The sequence below is a fragment of the Narcine bancroftii genome, chromosome 6, assembly GCF_036971445.1.
Source record: "Narcine bancroftii isolate sNarBan1 chromosome 6, sNarBan1.hap1, whole genome shotgun sequence".
NCBI classification, from domain to species: Eukaryota; Metazoa; Chordata; class Chondrichthyes; order Torpediniformes; family Narcinidae; genus Narcine; species Narcine bancroftii.
This window is the reverse complement of record NC_091474.1, coordinates 61,718,232-61,739,799: the sequence shown is the minus strand read 5'-3', so window position 1 is coordinate 61,739,799 and position 21,568 is coordinate 61,718,232. Positions and strand designations below refer to the sequence as shown.

General features: G+C 37.6%; 1 protein-coding gene across 8 annotated transcripts in view; it reads right to left on the bottom strand.

Moving 5' to 3' along the window:
• egln1a (egl-9 family hypoxia-inducible factor 1a) overlaps window positions 1-21,568 on the bottom strand; it is a 124,397-nt gene that overhangs the window by 58,949 nt on the left and 43,880 nt on the right. For all 8 annotated transcript variants that reach the window (XR_011340102.1, XR_011340104.1, XR_011340103.1 and 5 more), the window contains exon 2: window positions 2,714-2,833. Coding sequence is in view for 5 of the 8 variants with exons in the window: in XM_069885059.1 (XP_069741160.1) it covers window positions 2,714-2,833 (120 nt within the window). In the remaining 3 variants the exon portion in view is untranslated. The remainder of the gene's footprint in view (window positions 1-2,713; window positions 2,834-21,568) is intronic.

Genomic DNA, 21,568 nt, shown 5'->3' with positions numbered 1-21,568 from the left:
CAGGAGGATCAGAGCCAGCACCACCAGGCTGAGAAACAGCTTCTTCCCACAGGCAGTGAGAATGCTGAACGAACAAAGGAACTGCTCACACTAACCATCTGAGACTCTCACAATGTTTATTTATTTATTTGTATAGATGAAATACTTGTCCTGTACATGTATTGTTTGTCTGTCCACGTGTTATAATATCTGGTCGTGTGTCTAAATGTTTTGCACTGAAGACCAGAAAACGCTGTCTTGTCGGGTTGTACTTGTGCAATCAGATGACAATAAACGTGATGATTTTCTATTTTTATTTTAGATTTATAAATATGCCAGGATAGGAACAATTTATCTAACAGGGAACAAAAAACATTCAAGCAGCATCTGTGGGAGCAAAGGATTTGTCAATTATGGTTTTTAGATTGTAGGCATGTAACAGCACAATCAAGGAATTTTGCTGCTTGACGGGCAATCTAAAAAGGAATGTGCAGAAATTTTGAGTCAATTCCTGTACCATAATTTATCCTGCAGGACCCCTACAACCTTTTGGGGGAAGCCTACAGTTTAAATCATACCAGAAAAATTTGTTGATGGTCATCCACTCGACTGCATGTCCAACCTCTGGGACTGTTGCACTCTGGTACTTGCAGTCTAAAAAGGCGCCGTAATTATGTTTAATTTTTTTCTCAATTTTCCCGACATCGCAGCCTAAAATACACAATTGTTTCCTTCCCAACCCCACCCTCACACCCAGATGCTGCTTGACTCCAGAAAATGGGTTTTGCTCCAGATTCCAGCACCTGCGGTCCCTTATGTCTAACTATTGGGAAAGATGAGCATTCCCTTGGCATAGTGGTGGCTGAAGTGATATTTAAAATTGAGGTGAATGAATTTACATGGGGGCCTAGTGAGATTAAAAATAAAGATTTTGGAGCAAGATTAACAGAGATGAAAAATATTTTCTTCCAGAAGTCTGAAACTCTGCCTAAAAGGGTAGAAAGGCCACAGACCGTTGTCACATTTGAGTAATATTTGGATGTGATCCATGGGGCTGAAAATCTTGGGCTGAAAAGTGAGATTAAACTATATTGATCTTTTTCATTTGGCATGGACACATTGGCCTGAATAGCCTCCAATGTTGTAAATTTTTATCTTATTCTACACTCTGCTTTTTAAATATTTGATGATTTTACTTTTTTCACTTTTCCCCCACCTGAACCCACCTAAGTTTTAGATGGTTTCACAAGCTTCAAAAGGGCAAATAACTGTCCTTCTATGTATTACAAAGTCCTTTGAACGGAGAAACAAAATTTTCATAACATAAACGATTTAATGTTCCTGACAACCTCTTCTGGCTAAACTTTCTATCTAATACCTCAATCTCCTTCATAATTTTTATTTTTAAGTTGATGTGGTGATGTATTCACAGAATATATTTAACACCTTTCCATTTCAGTTCTTTCTGAATTATAGTTCACTACTGTTGAAGGTAAATCTCATCTGACCTACTCAAAGGTGCACCACTGTTCCTTGAAACCCTTATTCATTCATCCACTGGCAGATTTCCAGCACAAATGAAAACTTAGTACCTCATTACTTTATTAACCTTCTTGATGATCGCTTCTTATCAATATCTGATGATAGCACCATTCTTTAATTCATGTGCTTTATTTCATATTTTTTCTACTAACACTAATTTTGACATGTTATAAAATAATGAAGCACAGGAAGAAGCCTTTTGGCTCACTGAATCTGACCAATTTACAAGAGGCCAATTAATCCACCAACCTGCACATCTTTGATATGTGGGAAGAAACTGGTAGAAACCTACCACATGGACACAGGATTAATACAAAAGCTGAGGCAGCAGCTCTACGCCACTGTGCAGTCTTAACATTTCTAATTCACTGTATAAATTAAACATGTACTGTTCAATTGAGTTTGGGGGGGGGGGGGGTCGATTTTTACACGGATACTACTTTTGCCTGCAGTAAGTACCTGTGTCATTTAAGGCATTAGGAGCTTGGATGGCCGGGACTGGGTGGCAAGTCTGCATTTAGGGCATTGAGAACTGTGGAGGGCAGGTAGTCAATGTGAGGATCTGAGGTTGGGGCTTCGGGATCTCAGATGGGCGGGTAGTTGGGGCGTCGGGAACTCGGATGGGTGGGTGGCTGAGGCGAGGATCAGCGGTCAGGATGTTGGGAGCTCGGATGGACAAAGAAATAAGATCAATATTTCCCTTTAAGTCTGTCCAGAATTATTCGGGTTCACAGTCTCCCATGGATCAGCATGGAATCTTTTCACAGCTCTGCATCAGAAGTTTCATGATTTGGGTAATAATGAAAATAAAGAATACAATTTCTAAACTAACTGGATACAAGATTCCTTCACAGAGGTAACTATTTTTGGCTTTGCATGTAGTGGCTAAAACACCTAATTGACTGATCCACAGTTTACAGACAGCAGTCTTTTTCAGAACCATTTTCATTAGCTACGAACTTTTCCAAAAAAGATGGTGTACACTGATTAATTACTACAAGTCATTTTGTTCTCAGAACTGGCAAGCATTCTTAGCCTGTTTTTAAAATGAATTATAAAAGTTAACAACAATATCAGCCATTATTTTTTCCCTATCATTTCATCTCAATTAAAATAGCATGCTTTCTTTTCCTGTTGCTCCACACTTGTTTAAATTCTGAGCAATGTTCTGCAATTTGTGAATGTTACATACCTGTGCATCCCAATTTTTATTAAGGTAATAGATACATGTGACACATCGTCCATCTCCATTAGGATTATCAACGTGACGCACGTATCCTGTTCCATTGCCTGGGTAACATGCAACCATTGCCTGTAAATCCGTGAAGAAAAAGAAATACAGAAAATCAACACATTTTCAATTGCAGTCAAAGTGCAAAATTTCCTTTTTAAAATATGTTTATTGAGTTTAATATATAAACTTGTATACCAAATTCAATGAGATACATAATCAGTCATCGCATATACATGTAAAGAAAAATCAAAGAAAATATAAAAGTGTTAGCCAGTTGCCTATTCATATGAAAAACAAAGCAATTAACATATTCTTTATGTACATAATTAAACCCATTAACCAAATAATTTGGGTTAAATAGATAAAAAGAGAAAAGAAAACCTATAAAACTGATCTACCCCCTCCCTCTAATCAAGATTACCGTTAGTTAAACAAAAGGAGGCTTGGAATAATTTAGAGACCTCAAGGCATCAGATGGCGAACTCCCAGACTCTTCAGAGTTCTTAATTCTTCCAATCATAATAGTTTTCCAAGAATGGGCTCCACACTTTAGAAATTGACATTTTCTATCTTTAATATTATATCTAATTTTCTCCAAACTTAAGTAAGACATTACATCACATAACTATTGTGCATGGATAGGTGAAGAATCATCCTTCCATTTCAGTAAAATTGCTCGTCTGGCCTTCAGGGTAGGAAAAGCTAAAACTTTATCTTGAGTGAAGTGTAGTTTACAAGATCATATTCTGGTCCATTGAATTTTCAGTCAATCATTATCTTCTGGTATTTATTTGTTTCTATCTTTTTTGTATTTGGTTTAGGTAAGGCTTTTACCATGGAAAATGAATTGAATTTTTTTATTATCACATGTACAGACATATAGCAAGTTTCATTTTGCTTGCTATCCAGACATTCCAACTCATACATTAGGCAGTGCAATAATAATAAATAAAGACAGATAAATAAGTCAATGGTGTAGCAAGTTGTACAACAGTCATTTAATAATGCAGCATTTAGAGAAATGTAACAGTGCACAGGCATCGCCAGTATGAGATTCATTCATGGGTCTGGTAACAGGAGGAAAGAAACTATCCTTGAATCTTCAGCTTTGTGTTCCTAAACTGGATCCTTGCATATTGCAAGAATGACCTTATACAAAAGCATTATGTCGTCATTCCTTTGAATAGTTAATTGGCTTTAAATATCAAGCTTATCATGAGACTACTTCTATACAGTCAGCATTGAGAGAAAATGCATTGAAAGATTTATCTTGATAAAAATCAAAATCAATCAAACCAAGTAAAATTCAACATACTCCATACTGCCACACACTACAGGGCTCTGAAAGGTACTGTAGAGCAGAGACCTAGAGTACAGGGGCAAAGTTCCACGAAACTGACTACTCAGGTGGACAGATGGTGAACATGGGATTTGGAACATTCATCTTCATTTGGCAGAGTACTGAGCACAAATTTGAGATCTCATGACATCTGTACAAGGAGCTGGTGAGATCACCATTGGCATAATGTGTGCAGTTCTAGTCGCTTCGATATAGGGCTAGAGAAAATGTTGGGACTAGAGAGGTGGGATAGACTGGGTCTTTATTCCCTACAAGATAGGAGGCTTTGGGGTGGCTTTATATAGATTTATAAATCCATGAGAGGCATAGATAAAACAAATTCTCAGTCGTCACGTTTACTTGTCGATCATACCATAACCATTACAGTTTACAGTGAAAACGAGATCATGATAGTCAATTATAAAACACAAAAGTCTGTAGACAGTCAATTTCCCAGGGTAGACAATTCTAGAACTAAGAGGGCATAGGTTTAAGGTGAAAGGGGAGAGATTTAAGAGGGATCACAAGTTTCAGAACTTTCAGAAGATATTTGGACAGAAATATGGAGAGGATGGGTTTAGAATAATATGAATTAAATGTAGCTAAATGGAACTAGCCCAGAATACCAACTTGGTCAAGGTTGATAAATTGGGCTGAGAGCCTGTTATACGCTGCTGAACAACTCTGTGATTATTTTAACTGAATAAGATGCAAGAATAAGGATTTTTAAAAAAATAGAATTAAAAAATAACAGCATAAATTTGAAAAAGTGAGAACATTCTATCGTGTTACATCATATGTGACTGGTTTTCAAATACCATAAATTATATAAATGTTTAATTCCACAAATAAGAAATTTTAATTCACTATATGATAAAGACACTTCAAATATAAGCAATCGATTCTAAAGCATTTTCAGCATCCTGATAATGTTTCTGAAATCATAGGTTAATTAGGCCTTAGCTCTACCATAAGTATACTTAAAATCACAACCAAAAAAATTGACATTTTGACAAAAATAAACAAACTTCTATTTTTACCTTGTTACAGAAATGTCTGATTCAAAAAGAATCTTTCAACAGCGAGATCTGGGATTCTCTTTTTATGTACTAACCGTACAGCTTTTATATTATAAACCAACAGAACTCCTTGCTTCTCAAGTTTTGTGCTAACTTTCAAAGTTTACCCTCTGCAGCCTACAGTGCAAATAACAATAAAGTACAATTTGAGACTCTAAAATCAATTGCCCTGTAAGACGATACCATCAATGATTGCAGTTAAACGTTCACGGATCCTTCCAACAATTCCAAGCAATGTGATTGATTAGATTATGACTTGGAGTTTTTTTTTGGAATCTGGGCATTTCTGCATTTATTTGCAGTCCTCAAATCCCTTTGACAGGGTGGTGGTAAGGGTATTGGGGAAGGAAATCCAGGATTTAGACCAACTATGATGAGATTGATGATCAGTGAAATCAACACTGAATTTTATTAAATATTGCATCAAGGACCATTAATAAGGCTGAAGAAATTATCAGGCATCAAGAGGAAATTCCCTAATGGTTGGAGCTATAGTTCAGACAAAGGAAAATGGTGTGAGGTTATATTTTTTTCCATTCTGGATGGTCAATGATTCAGTGGGTTCCTGTTCTGATGTTAGCCTTGTTCTCATTGGTAGTAGAGGTTGGTGGTTTGGGAGTTAGCCTAGGTGACCAATTGATGTGCATTTTGTAAATGATGCACATTATAGCCACAGATGGTATGAATATTCATAGTGATTGATGGGGGGGGGGGGGGCAGGCAATCAAGTGTGTAGCTTTGTCTGGGTGACTTAAGCGGCATTTACGGGGTGGGTGCAGTTGAGCCCCTAGGAGATGGTGACAGCCATGTCACAATGTCACTAAATCGCAAGAGCAGGCGTTTGCGATCAATGCTTGACATTTTTGTGATGCAGACATTAATTGCCACCTAGGAGCTATACCTGAATATTGCAGAGAACTTGCGATGTGCAAGGACTACTTCACCTACTGAGGAGTTGTAAATGGAACTGAACAATGCACAATCAGCAAATTTAGCTCCAGATGTTATCTTATGAAGGAACAAAGGCCAATAACACTGCCCCTAGGAATCATTTGCAATGATGCTGTGAGGCCTCGCTACCATTTTCTTTTGTCTGAGCATTTCCCCATGATATCTGATGAGTTCTTCAATTTTACCAGGGCTCCTTGATACCATACTGCATCAAATCCAGCCTTAATGTGAGATTAATAATGTCACTGATTATCCATCTCACCTCCCTTCTAGAATTTAGTTCCTCGGTCATTTTTTGGTCCGTAGCTGTAACGAGATCTGGAACTGAGTGGTCTGGTGAAATCTAAATTGGAATGAGTAGGCAGATTATTGGTACAGGTCTCTTAATAGTAGATGAAGTGCTATGCCCTTAAATGTTTACTCTATTATTGCCTTCCATGGATCCTGCCTGACCCACTGAGTTCCTTTTGCATTTTGCATACTGCTCCAGTTCTCCAGAATCTGCATTCTTTCTTGTTTATCTTGATAATAGTTCATCACTTGGCTGATGATTGAGCACCAATTAACCAGAATAGATTTGCCATTCTAAACCTGTGCAATTTTCAACATTCTCAAGTGAATGCTACTGTTATCACTGCACTGGAACAGCTTGGCTAGAAACAGCTTGTTCTGAACGGCATGTCTTTAGTACTGCTGATGGGACCCTAGCTTCTGCTGTTTGGTGTGGTCGCAACCATTTCTTGGTATCACATGGATTGAATTGAATTTGCTGAAGGTGTGCTTCTGTGATAGTGTACATCTCATGGGAACAGAGATAATCCCCTGCCTTGCATAGATTGAAGATATGCTGAGGCATGAACTTACAGATTGTGGTGATGTAGGTTTTATTGTTCTTGGTGATACATAACACTTTCTGAATGCCTTATTTTGATAGCACCATAATCGGAAATGCCGTAGAACAAGATGGAAGATGTCCTCAGTGGGCACACAAGAAAAATTCAGTGGTTAATTTCACCAATGCTATCATGGACAGATGCAAATGCCGCATGTAACCTAAAAAGAAAAGGTCAAATGGGTTAATCCCAAGGTCAAATCAGATAATTGCAGTCACTCTCTGTGGTAGACTCAATCTAATACCCATGTCTTTTAGGACTTGCCAGAGGAAACTATAGAAGTGTTCAAAAGACACTTGGACAGATATATGGATAATAAGGATATGGACCAAATGCAGGCCAGTGGGACTAGACCAGAATGCCAACTTGGTTGGCATGTACAAGTTGGGCTGAAGGGCCTATTCCATTCAGTCAATGCACCATCATTGGCTGAGATGGATGAGTCGCAGTATTTTTAATGAGTGGTGCCTTACCCTGTGACCAGGCCTTAGTTCTCAATTCCGCCGTCTTTGCAAATCACCTCTCAGCATTGGACCATGAACCCTTCAAAATCTTGTCTTTCAAAGTGTTTTTGTCTTAGTATTCAAAACATCAGAGAATAAAAGGCCCAATATGGAGCTGTTTTAAGTATCCTTGGATAGGTTATTAAAGGATCCAAGCAAGATATCAATTTGTGGAAAATAGAAGAAAGGTATCAGGGAAAGAAAAACTGACCAGCCATCTAAAGGTGGCAGAAAGGTAGAGATGTATGAGGAAATTGTTCTCAATAAGTTAGTCATATATTTGAAATAATTCAGCATGCCCTTAATGTCTCTTCCTAATGTTTATAGATTCACCATAGAAAGTAGCTTGGTTTGGGAATTGCCCTGTCCAAGACTACAAGAAATTGCAAAATATTGTGAATGCAGCCAACATATCAAGATCCATACTACCCTAGTCCCTTCTCTCCTTCCCCCCTCCCATTCGGCAGAAGATGCACGAGTTTGAAAACATGCACCACCAGATTCAAGGACAGTTTCTTCCTCACTGCTAGCAGATTATTCTCTTTCAATTTTTTTTTGAGTTTTATAAAACAAGCAAACATTGTATAGAGAACACAAGGTTACCAAACATGAAAAATATTTCCAAAACATAAAACAACAGCGATATACCCCTTCCCCATACAATATTGTTAGAATGATTTTAAAAAAAGAACTCTAACTCCTTACCAAAAAATCCTAGGATGATTTGACATAAAATTAAACGTAGTATAGTTCTGTTGAATCTATAAAACATTATGAACTGAAGGAAAAACCGTACATAAATAAATACATTCAATGACCATGAAAATAGTCCATAAAAGGACTCCAAATTTTATGAATATTGGTGTTAGCATACAACACGGAACACCTGATCTTTTCTAAATTAAGGCAAGACATAACTTAACCACTGAGTACTAGTGGGTGGAACAGGATCTTTCCATCTCAGTAGGATAGCTTTTCATGCCATAAGTGTTGTAAATAATATGACTTGACAATCAGATGAAGAAACTAGCTCATTAATATCATCTAACATTCCAAACAAAGCCGTTAAAGGATTAGATTCAAGATTAACACGTAATATTATTGGTAAATCACAAAAAATCTCCGTCCAATAAGGTTCAAGAACTCAACAAGACCAAACATATGCATCAAGGTGGCTTCCTGTCGTTATATCTGTCACATTGAAGATTTAGATCAGGAAATATATGGGATAATTTATCTTTAGATATCCAAGTCCGATGTACAACAATGTCGAGCACATAGTGAAGAAGTGTAAATTAATTTAGGAATCAAATCCCAATTTTTGTCTGTGGTAGAAAACTGTAGATCCTACTCCTATGGTCTTTTAATCCTATCGATGGAAACATGACGTGATTTTGATTTTGAAATAAAGGAATAAAGGTTATTAAAGCCTTTTGGAAGAGATGTAATTTGAAAATTACATCCAGCATGTTAGATTCACAAGCCATGAGAAAATTTGGTAACTAAATCAGTAAAAAATTTAATATCTGGAAGTATCTAAAAAAAAGTGTTCAAAAGACGAGACAACTGTCAACAGACAAGTCTCGAGAATACTGAATACCATTATCATACCAATTGACAAACGTTGAATCATATAAAGGAGGAAATACATAATTAGATGATATAAAACTTGATAAAGAAAAACCTTTTAAAATAAAAAAATTCCTGAATTGAACCCAAATACACAGGGAATGTTTTACTACAGGGCTGTATATCATTGTTAACTTTAGCTAAAGAAAAAGGAAATGCTACTCTAAAAAGAATAAAACTGAAAACTTCTCAGCTGAACTCAATTCCAAAGAGACCCAAACTAGGAAATCGAATCTATTAAAATATTGAATCCAAAACAAGATAAAACATGTATTGAATCTAAAATTCGGCAATGCTAAGCCTCCATTCATTTTAGATCTCTGCAAATGAAGCTTATTCAGCCGAGATCGTTTGTTTTGGCAAATATATATAATAGTCAAGGGAATCAAAAAATGACTTGGGGATGAAGATTGGAATGGCATAAAAAAGGTATAAAAGTTTGTGTAAAATAATCATCTTAATAGAGTTAATACGACCAATTAATGAAATAGAGAAAGGTGACCATCTGGACAATGTCTGCTTAAATTGTTTAAATAAATTAAGGAAGTTTTCTTGAAATAATTGTTTTTGGTGACTATAATTCCTTGGTAAGTAAACAAATTCTTAACAACCTTAAAAGGGATATTGGCATCGATAGGCACCATAGTACTCAGGAGGAAAAAGTTCACTCTTGTGTAAGTTTAGTTTATACCCTGAAAAGTGACTAAATTGTGAAAGTAATTTACCATACTATAGAATTGATTTTTAATGAGTAAAATGATACTGCCCCTGCTCTAAACTGAACTTTTTCTCTGTAACACTATTCTCTACTGAACTTGCATTTTATTTTGCATTATCTGTGGTATTCAAGGACAATTGACTTCCCTGGACAGATGAGTTTATTTTCACTTAGACTTTTATGTTTAAGTGGCTGCTTTTGTCTGAAAGAGTCACACTTTCACTTTTCTAAAGTGAATTTAATCTGGCCATGTCTGGTAGAAAGTAAGATTTCAAACCACTTGCTACAAAACACCCAATTTTCAGCCTGTTCTTTTCAGGTCAACATTTAAGTCCTAAAATGCATTTAAGTATAAAAAGGCATAAAGAACATTAGCAAAACGAACTAAGCCATGCCACAGGGAGATCAGGATGTAGCTGGGGGGGGGGGGGGGTGTCACAGCAGCGCAACAAGACTGCTAAGACTGCTTTGAGACCACGCACAGGAACTGTTACAAGGAGGCAGCCACCTACAATGGTCATGTAAACACCAAGGAGTACACGAGCTCAGTGACTGGCTACATTGCATTGAGGTTGTCATCGAGATTAAATGCTTCATAACCAGGTCTAACCAAAAACCATGGTTGGATTCAGAGGTCTGGGAACTTCTCAGCGCTCATGATGTTGCCTTCAGGACAGGAGACAAGATGGCACTAAGGTTAACCAGGGCTGAACTCTCCCCATACGAAAGGCAAAGCAGAGCCACACACAGAGGATCCACAGACAGCTGTGCAACACCTGCGACATGAGGCGCATGTGGCAAGGGATCAAGACCATAACCGATCACAAGTCAAACTTGCCAGTTGGCTGAAGGATGGATTACTTGATAAGAGGAGTCCTGGAGGAGATAGAGGTAGACTGATTTGCATAAGCCTTCCCAGCTCAGAGATTTCTTGATGATACCAAGCTCAAAAGGCAGCAAACACATTTGTGAATCATGATTTTAATCAGGGAATTCCATTACTTCATGTTCAAATTTAACATTATCATGAAATAATTTGACCACATCTTATCCCCTAATTACCGATAAGCAAATCCCAACCATACAGTTTCAACATCTTCAGCTTTTTCAGAGAAACAGTTTTAAAATTTTTGATATACGGCATGGTAACAGGCCAGTTCGGCTCATGAGTCCGTGCCGCCCAATTAACCTATGTCCCGTATGTTTCAAATGGTGCAAGGAAACGAGCTCCTGGGGAAAACCCACACAGACATAGAGAGAATGTACAAACTCCTTATAGACTGCATGGGATTCGAACACTGGTCCCGATCATTGGCACTGAAAAGGCGTCGCGCTCACCGCTACACCAACACGGAACTTGGTTTCATGCTAACCCCATCAATGAAGATGGGATTTCCTACCCCTTATAGTTATTTAATTGTCCATCAGCCTGAACAAATGTCCTGATGTAATGGGTCACCAAGTCCTGATATAATCTGTGGTCGTCAGATTGCTTAACTATCTCTCAAGTGATGCTTTGGCTGTTTAGCGTGAAAGTCTTAAATTATAGCTTCATCAGTTTGGCAGGTCCTTTTGGTAAGACCGATGTTGTTCTTGACATTCTGTTCTGTACACCTAATAATGTAATAGGTATCTGCAACTGTCACAGGAATGATGGCAAGAGATCATCATTGGAAGTTTATCCAAGAATTTCATATTTCACTATACAAACTCAATCTATCAGTCATATTTTTAAAAAATTCTCAATATCCAGCAATGGGCACAAAGAATACATTATGCACACACATAGAATATGTCCCATATTAGCATTCAACATGCACAGGAATTATTTATTTGTTTTGGGATATGCTGCTGCAAGAAGGTGATAATCAATTTAGCTTTCATGGTCTCTGATGGCACAACCAAATTGAGAAATAGCAGCACAGAAATCACATTAACAGCCAAATAAAATCAGTATCTTGTTAAATAATATTATTTTTGTAACAGATGTTCTGTTTCCTCTTCTTGCACACTATTGTATATGAATACGGCCTCCACCCCAGATTAAAATGAACTCATTTGAACTTCCTGGTTTTGGATTTGTGCCAGGCATGCAATGTTCTTAATGGTTTTGCTACGTGCAGTACGTGAGACAGCTTGCTGTTGATCTACAACTATGCAGGGAACTGAAAAGAAAACTCAGGGATCAGTAAACATATCAATCAATGTCAGAACAGTCTAGGTAGCTGAACTTAACAACTGCAATCTTATTAGAGTCAATGAGGAAATCCCAGAACGACATGCAATATTGAAATTATTTGAGATATTTAGCAGTGAAAAGGAAATTTTCATTCCCTCAAAAAAAACTGAATTACAAACGCACCATTCATCGAGAGAATTCATAGAGACAGAGATATCACACTGCATCAAAACAAGTAATAGTGGAATGTCATCCAGGACAACAGATGTGGTTTCAGTAAATGTCAGCACAACTTTACCAAGTTATCAGGATCTGCATCATGCTTTGCAGAAAACTAGATCTTTAAATATAACAATAAAACAAGTAAAATTTATTACACACTATACATAAATCGTGACTATAATTTAATCCAGGAAATCACACATCTTTATACAACAAAATTAGTATACTGATACAAGATATGTAATCACTAACCATTTTAAATCAAAATAAATCTGAAGTACTACAACTCATTCAAAACATTATTCCAAGATTTTTTTTCCAAAATAACATTTGAGATCAAACCAGTTTTTCCTATAGCTTCAGCCACTCAAGTATTTTAATTCTCCTCAACTCTCAATTTCCCTAGAAATTTAAATATTACTGGGACCCTTCAATACCACATAGCCAAATCCTCTGATATTAAGGACAACATACTAACTGAAACTCAACTGGTGTCTCAATAGCCCCTTTCACACTGGCACCATATTCTAGTAATTAATGCCAATATTATGATTAAGGGACCCAGTATGACTGCTTAGGAATTGGCAGGCAGGTGTCAAATCACGCTGGTGATGAACTGCCTAGATAGGTTGTATCATCCCAAGGGTCATCTGATGCCCGCGTGCCAATTAGCCCAGTGTGAAAGGAATATAGACTATCCAGGTACAAAGTAGTGACGTATTGATGATGTTTTTGTGTGGGTGCAAGAACACGAAGGAAACAAAAGATTAAAAAGGTATAAATTTTGTATTTAATTTACTAAATCCTGTTCAATGTATTATGATCTTGTATTTAAACAAAATTAATGTGTAAAGAGAGAAACGTAAAATTATGAAAGCAATAAAACACATAGCCACACAATTTATAAAGACCGTGGGAAAGTCACAGAGAGAGAGAGAGAGAGAGAGAGAGAGAGAGAGAGAGCAGACCTGGTCACTTATGGAGGGGGTTCTCTGCCGCAGGGAATTCTGGGAGGGCTTGCTCTCTCTCTCTCTCTCTAACTTTCCCACAGTCTTTAGAAATTGTGTATCTCTGTGTTTTATTTCCGCTACCACTTTCCAATGGTCCTTTATAAAGATTTTTATAGGTCCGGCATAACAGGGGCTGAAGGACTCATACTGTGCTGTACATAACGCTTAATATGTAATCATCAGGCATGATCAATTTTGTTTAAATACAAAAATTATTCGGATGCATCACTCAGATATCACTGGTGGAGGATAGGTGCCCCTCTACCTGAGGATGCCTGGTGGTGAATATGAAAGGACGCAGAGAACAAATTAACAGTGGTCCAGTTCATTGAACAATCAATTCACTGGTTAGCCAATGTGAAAAGGGCTAAATAATTTGATCAAATGTACAAAGATAGCTTTCTCTAGAATACAGCTGGAGACTAACATCCAGATGTGTGTAAAAAAAATAAAACATTCCCTTTGTGCAAGAACATAAGAAGACAAGCCTTCTGTGCCATTCAATAAAACCAGTGCTAATCTGATCCAGATTTCTTTCCACTTTCTTGCCTGTCACCTAAAACTATTAATTCTACAACAGACTAAATATCTTGGCCTTGAATATTATTTCTTTTGGTTCCCTTTTATCTGTCCTGGTCATTACATTCAAGAAAGTAGGGAATTATTTAAAAATTATGCTATTTTATTTGCTGATTGCTGGGACTTATCCTGGATAATAAAAAGCTTTGGAAAGACACAACCAATGACGTCAACTCTTTTGCCAACCCAAATTGCATGCTATCAGGCCCAGGAAACTTGGCAGCCTGTAGTCCCATTAGATCACCTGTCTCTCATGATTGCAAAACTGTTGAGTTATTCTCTCAATTTATCTCCCAAATTATATATAAATATTTGGATGTAAAGACCAACATAAATCTGTTCAAAATTTCTGCTATTTCCTTATTCTGGGCTTCAAGGGCCTTCCTAAGGAAGGATTTTCCATTGTTAATTCCTCAAAGTCAACCACCAAATTATAATTTATCCAAGATGTTCTTTCATTTTTATCTACTGGCACCTTATATATGGTGTCTATAGGCCTTAGAAGTAGTTTCCTTTATTTACTGGCAGTAGAGCATATGTTCTGGATTGGAATAATTTCCTAGTTTAAAGCACTTTGTTTGACAAGGATTTGTCTATTGCATTAATTTTTGTACTATTGTTCCAGAAATTGATTACATTACAGGAAGGATGTGGAAGCTTTAGAGAGTATGCGGAGGAGATTTATATGATTCCACCTCCCCTCACCCAATTTTTTTTTAAATTTTTATTATATATATATATATATATATATAATCGAGCCAAGCTTCCTGAACCACATCTGAAAACAAAAAGCTTTATCAAAGCATCCTCTATATTCTGTAAACTTATGATCATTGTGAGAACATAGAATCCAGGATGTTGCCTAGACTGGGGAATGTGTTTTATGAGGCAAGGTTAAGAGAGAGAGATCTTTTTTTTGGAACAAAGGATGAGAGGAGACTTAATATAGGCATAGATAGGGTGGACAGCCAGCACATTTTTCCCTGGGGCGACAGTAGCAAATACCAGTGGACATCTGTATAAGGTGAGGGGACAACCGTTTAGGGGAGATGCCAGAGGTGTTTTTTTTTTTTAAAACAGTAGTGAGTACCTGGAATGCATTGCCAGGAATAGTGGTGGAGGCTGGTAAAATGAGAATATTTTAAAGACACTTAGACAGGCACATGGATGCAAGAAAATTAGAGGGTTATGGATGTGAGGTAGGGAAGGTTTGGATTGTTGAGTCAGTTTATATAGGTCAGCAAATCATGATGATCTGAAGGGCCTGTAGTGTACTGCAATGTTCTATGTTATAAGTTTCAAGAATGTAGAGGATGTTTCTGATAGTTTTTTTTCAATTATGGTTCAGGAAGTTTGGCTCATTTTCTTGAGGGGGTGAGGGGAGGTGGAGTCATAGAAATCTCCTTGTTAACCATTTAATCGATCAATATGCAAGTTGATCCTTATAACTAACACCAGAATGCTAAGATTTCTTTATTTCAGAATAAAATGAAGAATACTTCAAATAAAAAGTGCTTTATTTTTGTATTGAGTTGAGGTTGTTCCCTGTGGAGTTTGGACATTCTTCTTGTGACTAGGTGGATTTCTCAGGGTGGTCTGGTTTTCTCCCACAGCCCAAAGACACACATCATTTATCAATATGTAGGTTGGTCCTTATAATTAACATCAGAATGACATAATAGTTTTAAAAACAAATTTTCAAAAAGAGGTATAGCATGATTCATGATACAATGGTCGCAAGTAGTTAATTATAAGGACCAACCTACATATTGATAAATGGGTTATGATAGGGGCAGCACAGTTGGTGTAGCAGTTAGAGCAACACTGTTAGAGCACCAGCAATCAGGACAGGGGTTCAAATCCCGTGCTGCCTGTAAGGAGTTTGTATGTTCCCTCCCACTCTTCAAAACGTTGTAGGTCAATTGGGTGGCATGGGCTCGTGGGCAGAAATGGCCTGTTACCTTGCGCTATATCTAAATTTAAATTCTTGACCAATCAAATGGTTAGCAAGGAGATTTATACAACTCCACCTCCTCTCATCTAAAAAAAAAGAGCAGTTGATGGGTGACTTCTTCAACTGTAAAACACAAAAGTCTGCAGACATCATGGTTTAAGTAAAAAAAAATGCTGGAGAAACTCAGCAGGTCAAACAGTGTACTTTATAATAGCCAACGTTTGGGCTTGACTTCTTCAACTATTTGGGATAAGGTTGTCGAGAGACAAGACAACCTTGTGTACTATGTGTTGATGTTAATATTAGAATAGGAACAGAATCTTGTTAAATTAATTTTTAACAACCACTTTCCAGTGGTTTCTTCACCCTCAATAAACTCCTCCACTTTCCAGTGGGTGCTGACTGCTTTTCTTCACCCTCAATAAACTCCTCCACTTTCTTTGCTCTCACCATGTTGAATCCTTTGGTGTTTGATCTTGACATTACTAAAGAATCCATACATGACATGCTCATCTCAGTAACCGGATCTCCTGCACTCTGTCAACTCAGCAAGCATTCTTTATGCCATGAGGCTTTCGTTGGACCTTGACCACCACGTGCCTTAAGAACTAAACAGTTCTAGAGGCACAATGGAATTTACAAACCACAAGTGCTTTGTCAAACATCATTTCAGAACCCTATTGAGGAGCACTTTAGTACGCTTTACTCAAAGGTACAGTGCACCCAAACTTTTACCATTATGATGCAACAGATGAAATAGAAAATAACATCAAATGACATTCAGCAGTGAGGCCTTTCTGGTTACTTGAACCAGTTTTCTGTCAAACTCACAAATTCTCAAGCAAGTGTAATCGAACAAGGTGAAGCCATTCATTAGCCAGTCAATAAATGAATGGAATAATGAAGCAAATCACTTCATTATTCATCATATCAACTTAATTTGACTCTAATAATTATGATTAGAGAATAAACAAATGTATAATATTGTGGTTAATGTGTGAAGTAAAAGCCTTTCATGGTACAGTTCTGAGGTGAAAACTTTTTCAGTGCAAGCAATGAGCTGATGGAGGAACAGTGAGTCAGGCAGCGTCCATGGGTAGAAACAGTCAGTCAATGTTTCGGGTTAGAACCTTTAATTGAGAATCAAGTAAAGGGGGTAATATTACGTATATGAAGGGGGAAAGAAGCTGAGGGGAGCAAGAGACGATTGGGTATTGGATAAAAGATGTGAGTGGAGGGCTGGATAGAGAGAGGTAACAAGAAAGGAAGGGTGGGGGAGTTAGAAAGAAGCATAAGTACAGGAGTAAGGCAAAGAGATAGAAAATGGAACCAGATTTGGTGGGGGGGGGGGGGGGCGGAAAGAATGGTCACTTAAAATTTAAAATATCTATGTACATGCTATAGGTTTAAGGCTGTCCAGGAGGAATATGATGTGTTGTCACTCAAATTTATGTTTGGCCTCACCTTGACAATAGAAGAAGTCAAGGACTGATATATCTGTGAAGGAATAGATGGGGGAGTTTAAATGGATTCAACCCACAAATAAAGCATAGGTGTTCGGCAATGTGGTCACCAAATCTGTATTTAGTCTCACCGATGCAGAGGAGGCCACGGAGAGTTCAGTGAATGCAGTAGGTTAGTTGGACGATGTGCATGTAAAGCTCTGCCTCACCTAGAAGATCTGTTTGTGGACCTAGATGGAAGTGAGGGCAGAAATAGACAAGGTTTGCACTCTGCGATTACAACTGGAAGTGCCAAAGGACATGAAAGTGGATTGAGTAGGGGAGGATGTGGCTGGTTGTGGGATCATGCTGAAATTAGTGGAAGTGTTAGAGAACTATGTGTTGGGCACATAGAGTCTGGTGGAGTTGAATGTGAAGACCAAAGGAACTTTAGTTAAACTAGTCACGCAGCATCTATAGGAAGTAAAGAAAAATGAATACTTCAGGGCTGAGCAATAAACAGACAGGCTCCTGAATGAGAAGGTAGTGTAAAGGTTAAAACCTTGTGTTTTTTAACTCTGTTAATTTTGTGCCTATCTCGTTAAGAGACTATTGTTTGTAGTGCTACCAGTTACGGGTTATATTTTATATAGATATGTCTTAAAAGGGATAGATTGTGGGGGGGGGGGGTTTAGTGTAGGTTACTTCACAAACAGAGGAAGACTTCACAAAAGACATCTCATTTAAAATGCAAGAGCTTTGCTGAAGCCAGACATTCAGGCTGTGGTTGGCTTTGCAAAAGACAATGGAACTGCTTTGGAAAGAATTTCCAAAGCAGGTGCAAATGGAAAAGTCCGGGCTCAAGTGCTGATAAGATCTTTCAAAGATTGGGTTTAAGATCTTTCAAAGATTGGGTTTGGAGCCTTGGGAGGGGTGTTAGTTTTTACAAGCTGAGAAAGGAAAAAAACCAAACAAGATTAGGGAGGGAGAGAGAGAGAGAGAGAGGGGGGGGGGGAGTCAGTTCTATAGTAGCAGTTGAGGCTGCAAAATGGCAAGCTGGCAGGCTTGTTGAAAGACCCCATTTTGAAGATGTGTTGTGAGTTCTGAGTTCAGCCTGTTCAAAACCCTTGTAGTCCTTACAAGAGGAAATGGCTGGTTAGAGTGTTTCTCCTGACATAAGGAAAACAAGAGGAGCTCTGTGGTGACCTGTAAGAAGAAGTTATCATTTGGAAAACCCATGATGGGTCAAATTTCTTTGACAAGATACTGAAGTGACTGATTGGAGGGAATCAGTTTGTGTGTGTGTCCAACGAGCAACAGATATCTCTCTGAAACCAACATGAGTGGTAACCATTTAACTTTAAGCACCAGAGCCTGGTTAAGATTCATAAATATTAAATTCTGTGTACAGTACAAGCATTGCCTGATACTGGTGAACTTGGAGAAGTGAATGATTCGACTGTGAAACAAAGAACTTTCCTGAACATATACACATTACATACACGTGCATTTAGAATTAGAAGGGAGTTAAATTAATAGTAATAAGTTAAAAAGTATGATCTTGTTATTTGGCTTAAAGAAAATTAAAAGCAAGTTTTGTTTAAGTAACCATTGTCCTGGTGAATTTCTATTGCTGCTGGGTTTTGGAGTCCTTTGGGCTCGTAACATACCCCAGTGACTATGAGGTAATATGTCATAATATCTGCCCAGACTAACGACTCGCTCATTACTCAACAACATGTAGAAGAAGGCGTGAGCGAGATAAATTTTTCTTTGAATTTTTCTGTTCTCTTTAAATACTTTTTTGTCTCTTTAAATTTGTTTATCTATATTGTTATGTATCTCTTTAAACTTTGAATATCATTATATATATTTTCTATCTCTATCATTACACAGTAAATGCTTTGTTATTCATCATTATGAAAGTCTTAATGTGAAGTTATGCAAAATGTTTATCTGTTTTATCAACAAATTAAAATGACATAAAGCAGCAGTCACAGAGTTGCATTTATTGGATTAGAGATTGAAATTCAGAATATCGTAGCTCATACTTTTGGAAGATGAAGCTTTTGGATAGGATATATTAGAATAAGGAAAGCGTTATAAAATTTGTCTAAAAATTAACAGCCAGATTTGAATTCAAGAGGTATCCAGAAGAATATTCCAGAAGACCATGAGAACCTGTCTGTGAATTGTGCAGTTCAAAATTGAGCCAAGTCTAGCTCAATTGCAACCTTGGAATGATAAGAAAGCTTGTGTGCATATCCATAGATTCAAGACAATTCAGCAATTCTCCTAACGGGACCACATAAGATACAAATTTGTTTACTGCTCCCAGGAACCAGGAGAAGCAAGTTTGCATTGTGAAGAATCCAAGATGGATAAGTAGAAGTCTCATTTGGCTTAAGACCTCGAGCAAGCAGCTCCTCTCAAAGAACTGTTTGTTTGTGAGTTGAGCTAACAAGGCAGATCGACAACACTTGGCAGGAGATTGAAGCCAGCCACCAAAGAAGAAGCAGCTTCGACTACCAAGCAAGAAGAGGACTTTGTTAAGGCACTGCAGATTAAAGGTTAGTGGAACTGGAACAACAGATGAATGCATATTGCAAAGTCCCTCTGGTGCTGTACCAAGCAAAATGCAGAAGATAGAGACTTAATCAGCGGTATCTGAAAGTTCAGATGTGAATCCTGATGATAGTATTATGAGTGCAGGAAAATCTTCAAAGTAATTTAGAGCAAGTACAGCTTCACATGCTTCAAGCATATCAACTATACATGCCAAGGCACAAGCAGACCTAGCTATTGTCTGTGAACAACTGGTTGGAGAAAATATATGCTTTAGAGGATATGGAGATTCAAGTCAAGAATCTGCAACTGAGGCAAGAAGCCGAAATCAAGAAACAAATGGAGCAAGAAGAACAACTTAAAAGGTTACGAATGGCTAGTGAATAGACAAAAGAAGACAAGAGCTTGAGGAACAAGGTGCTATGAATTTGTGACATTCCCAAAGCGCTAGCACCTAACCCTTCTGCAGAGCCATGGGGAAGGCAGCCACAAGAAGCAAATATACTTGAGCAAAAAACCATGGGTGTTACTGCGAGTGCTCAAATGACAATGACCAATCCTATGAAAAGAGCGAGCAACATTCAATCTCTCCAGAGCACACAACATGAGGATCTTCCCAAAAGGAGAGAATTTCAAAAAAGTTCAACCATGTGAGTTGATCATACTCAACCATTGATATCTTTTCACGTTGCTGGAAAACCAGCTACAAGACGAGGATCTCCACCAATGTCATCACTTACATACCAAGGATCCCCATCAATGCCATCACTTACAACTCAAGGTCCTACACCTATGGCACCAGTTCAAGATCCTTTTTCTCCATTCACCTCAAGACAACCAGCCGCAAAACATGGTGGACAAGACAATATATCACTCATAGCAAAACAAAATGAAATCTCTGCAATCTTAGTGCAGCCACAAGGTTCATACGGTTTACCGAAAAAGGAAATTCCAGTTTTAAATGGAGATCCATTACAATATCTGATGTTCATGAAATTGTTTGAACATCACATTGAAAGTAATAATAAAAATGCGAAAGATTGTCTTTATTACTTGGAACAGTGTACTGGAGGACAAATGAAGGAGTTAGCAAAAGTTGCCAATATATGGAATCCAGAACAAGGTTTTAAAAAGGCAAAAGAATTATTGCTCATCATTATGGCGATGAACGTAAAATCACAGGGGTCACATAGGCAAGATTCTTTCTTGGTCAGCAATAAAATCAGAGGATACGAAGGCACTCTTTCTGAGAGGATGTTGTGACGCAATGGGAAGTAGTGTACATTTGCAATAGCTGAATTTGCTTGCTAATTTGTCAATTACTATAAACAAATTGCCTTATAAGCTGAAGGATTTATGGAGAACCAAAGTTGCAGAGCTTAAGATGCTTCACGGAAGTATGCCACTTTTGAGGAAGTTGTACAATTTTTGGAACGGCGTGCATGTTAACACTATACCAGTATTTGGAAATATTAAGGATACTTCAATAGTTCCTAAAGATGTAAAGAAATCTAAATCATCATCTCAACAGAAACCAAAGGGAAGTACTTTTGTTATTGCTGTGTCAGATACATGCACAAGAGAGAACAAGGAAACAAAGGAAAAGGAAGATCAGACTGTTCCGGAAAGCTGCTTGTAATGCAAAAATAAGCATGCTTTAGAAAGATGTTCACGATTAGAGAAAAAGTTGCATGACGAGAAATTAACCTTTTTAAAGAAGAATGGAATATTTTAGCTACTTGTGTAAAGG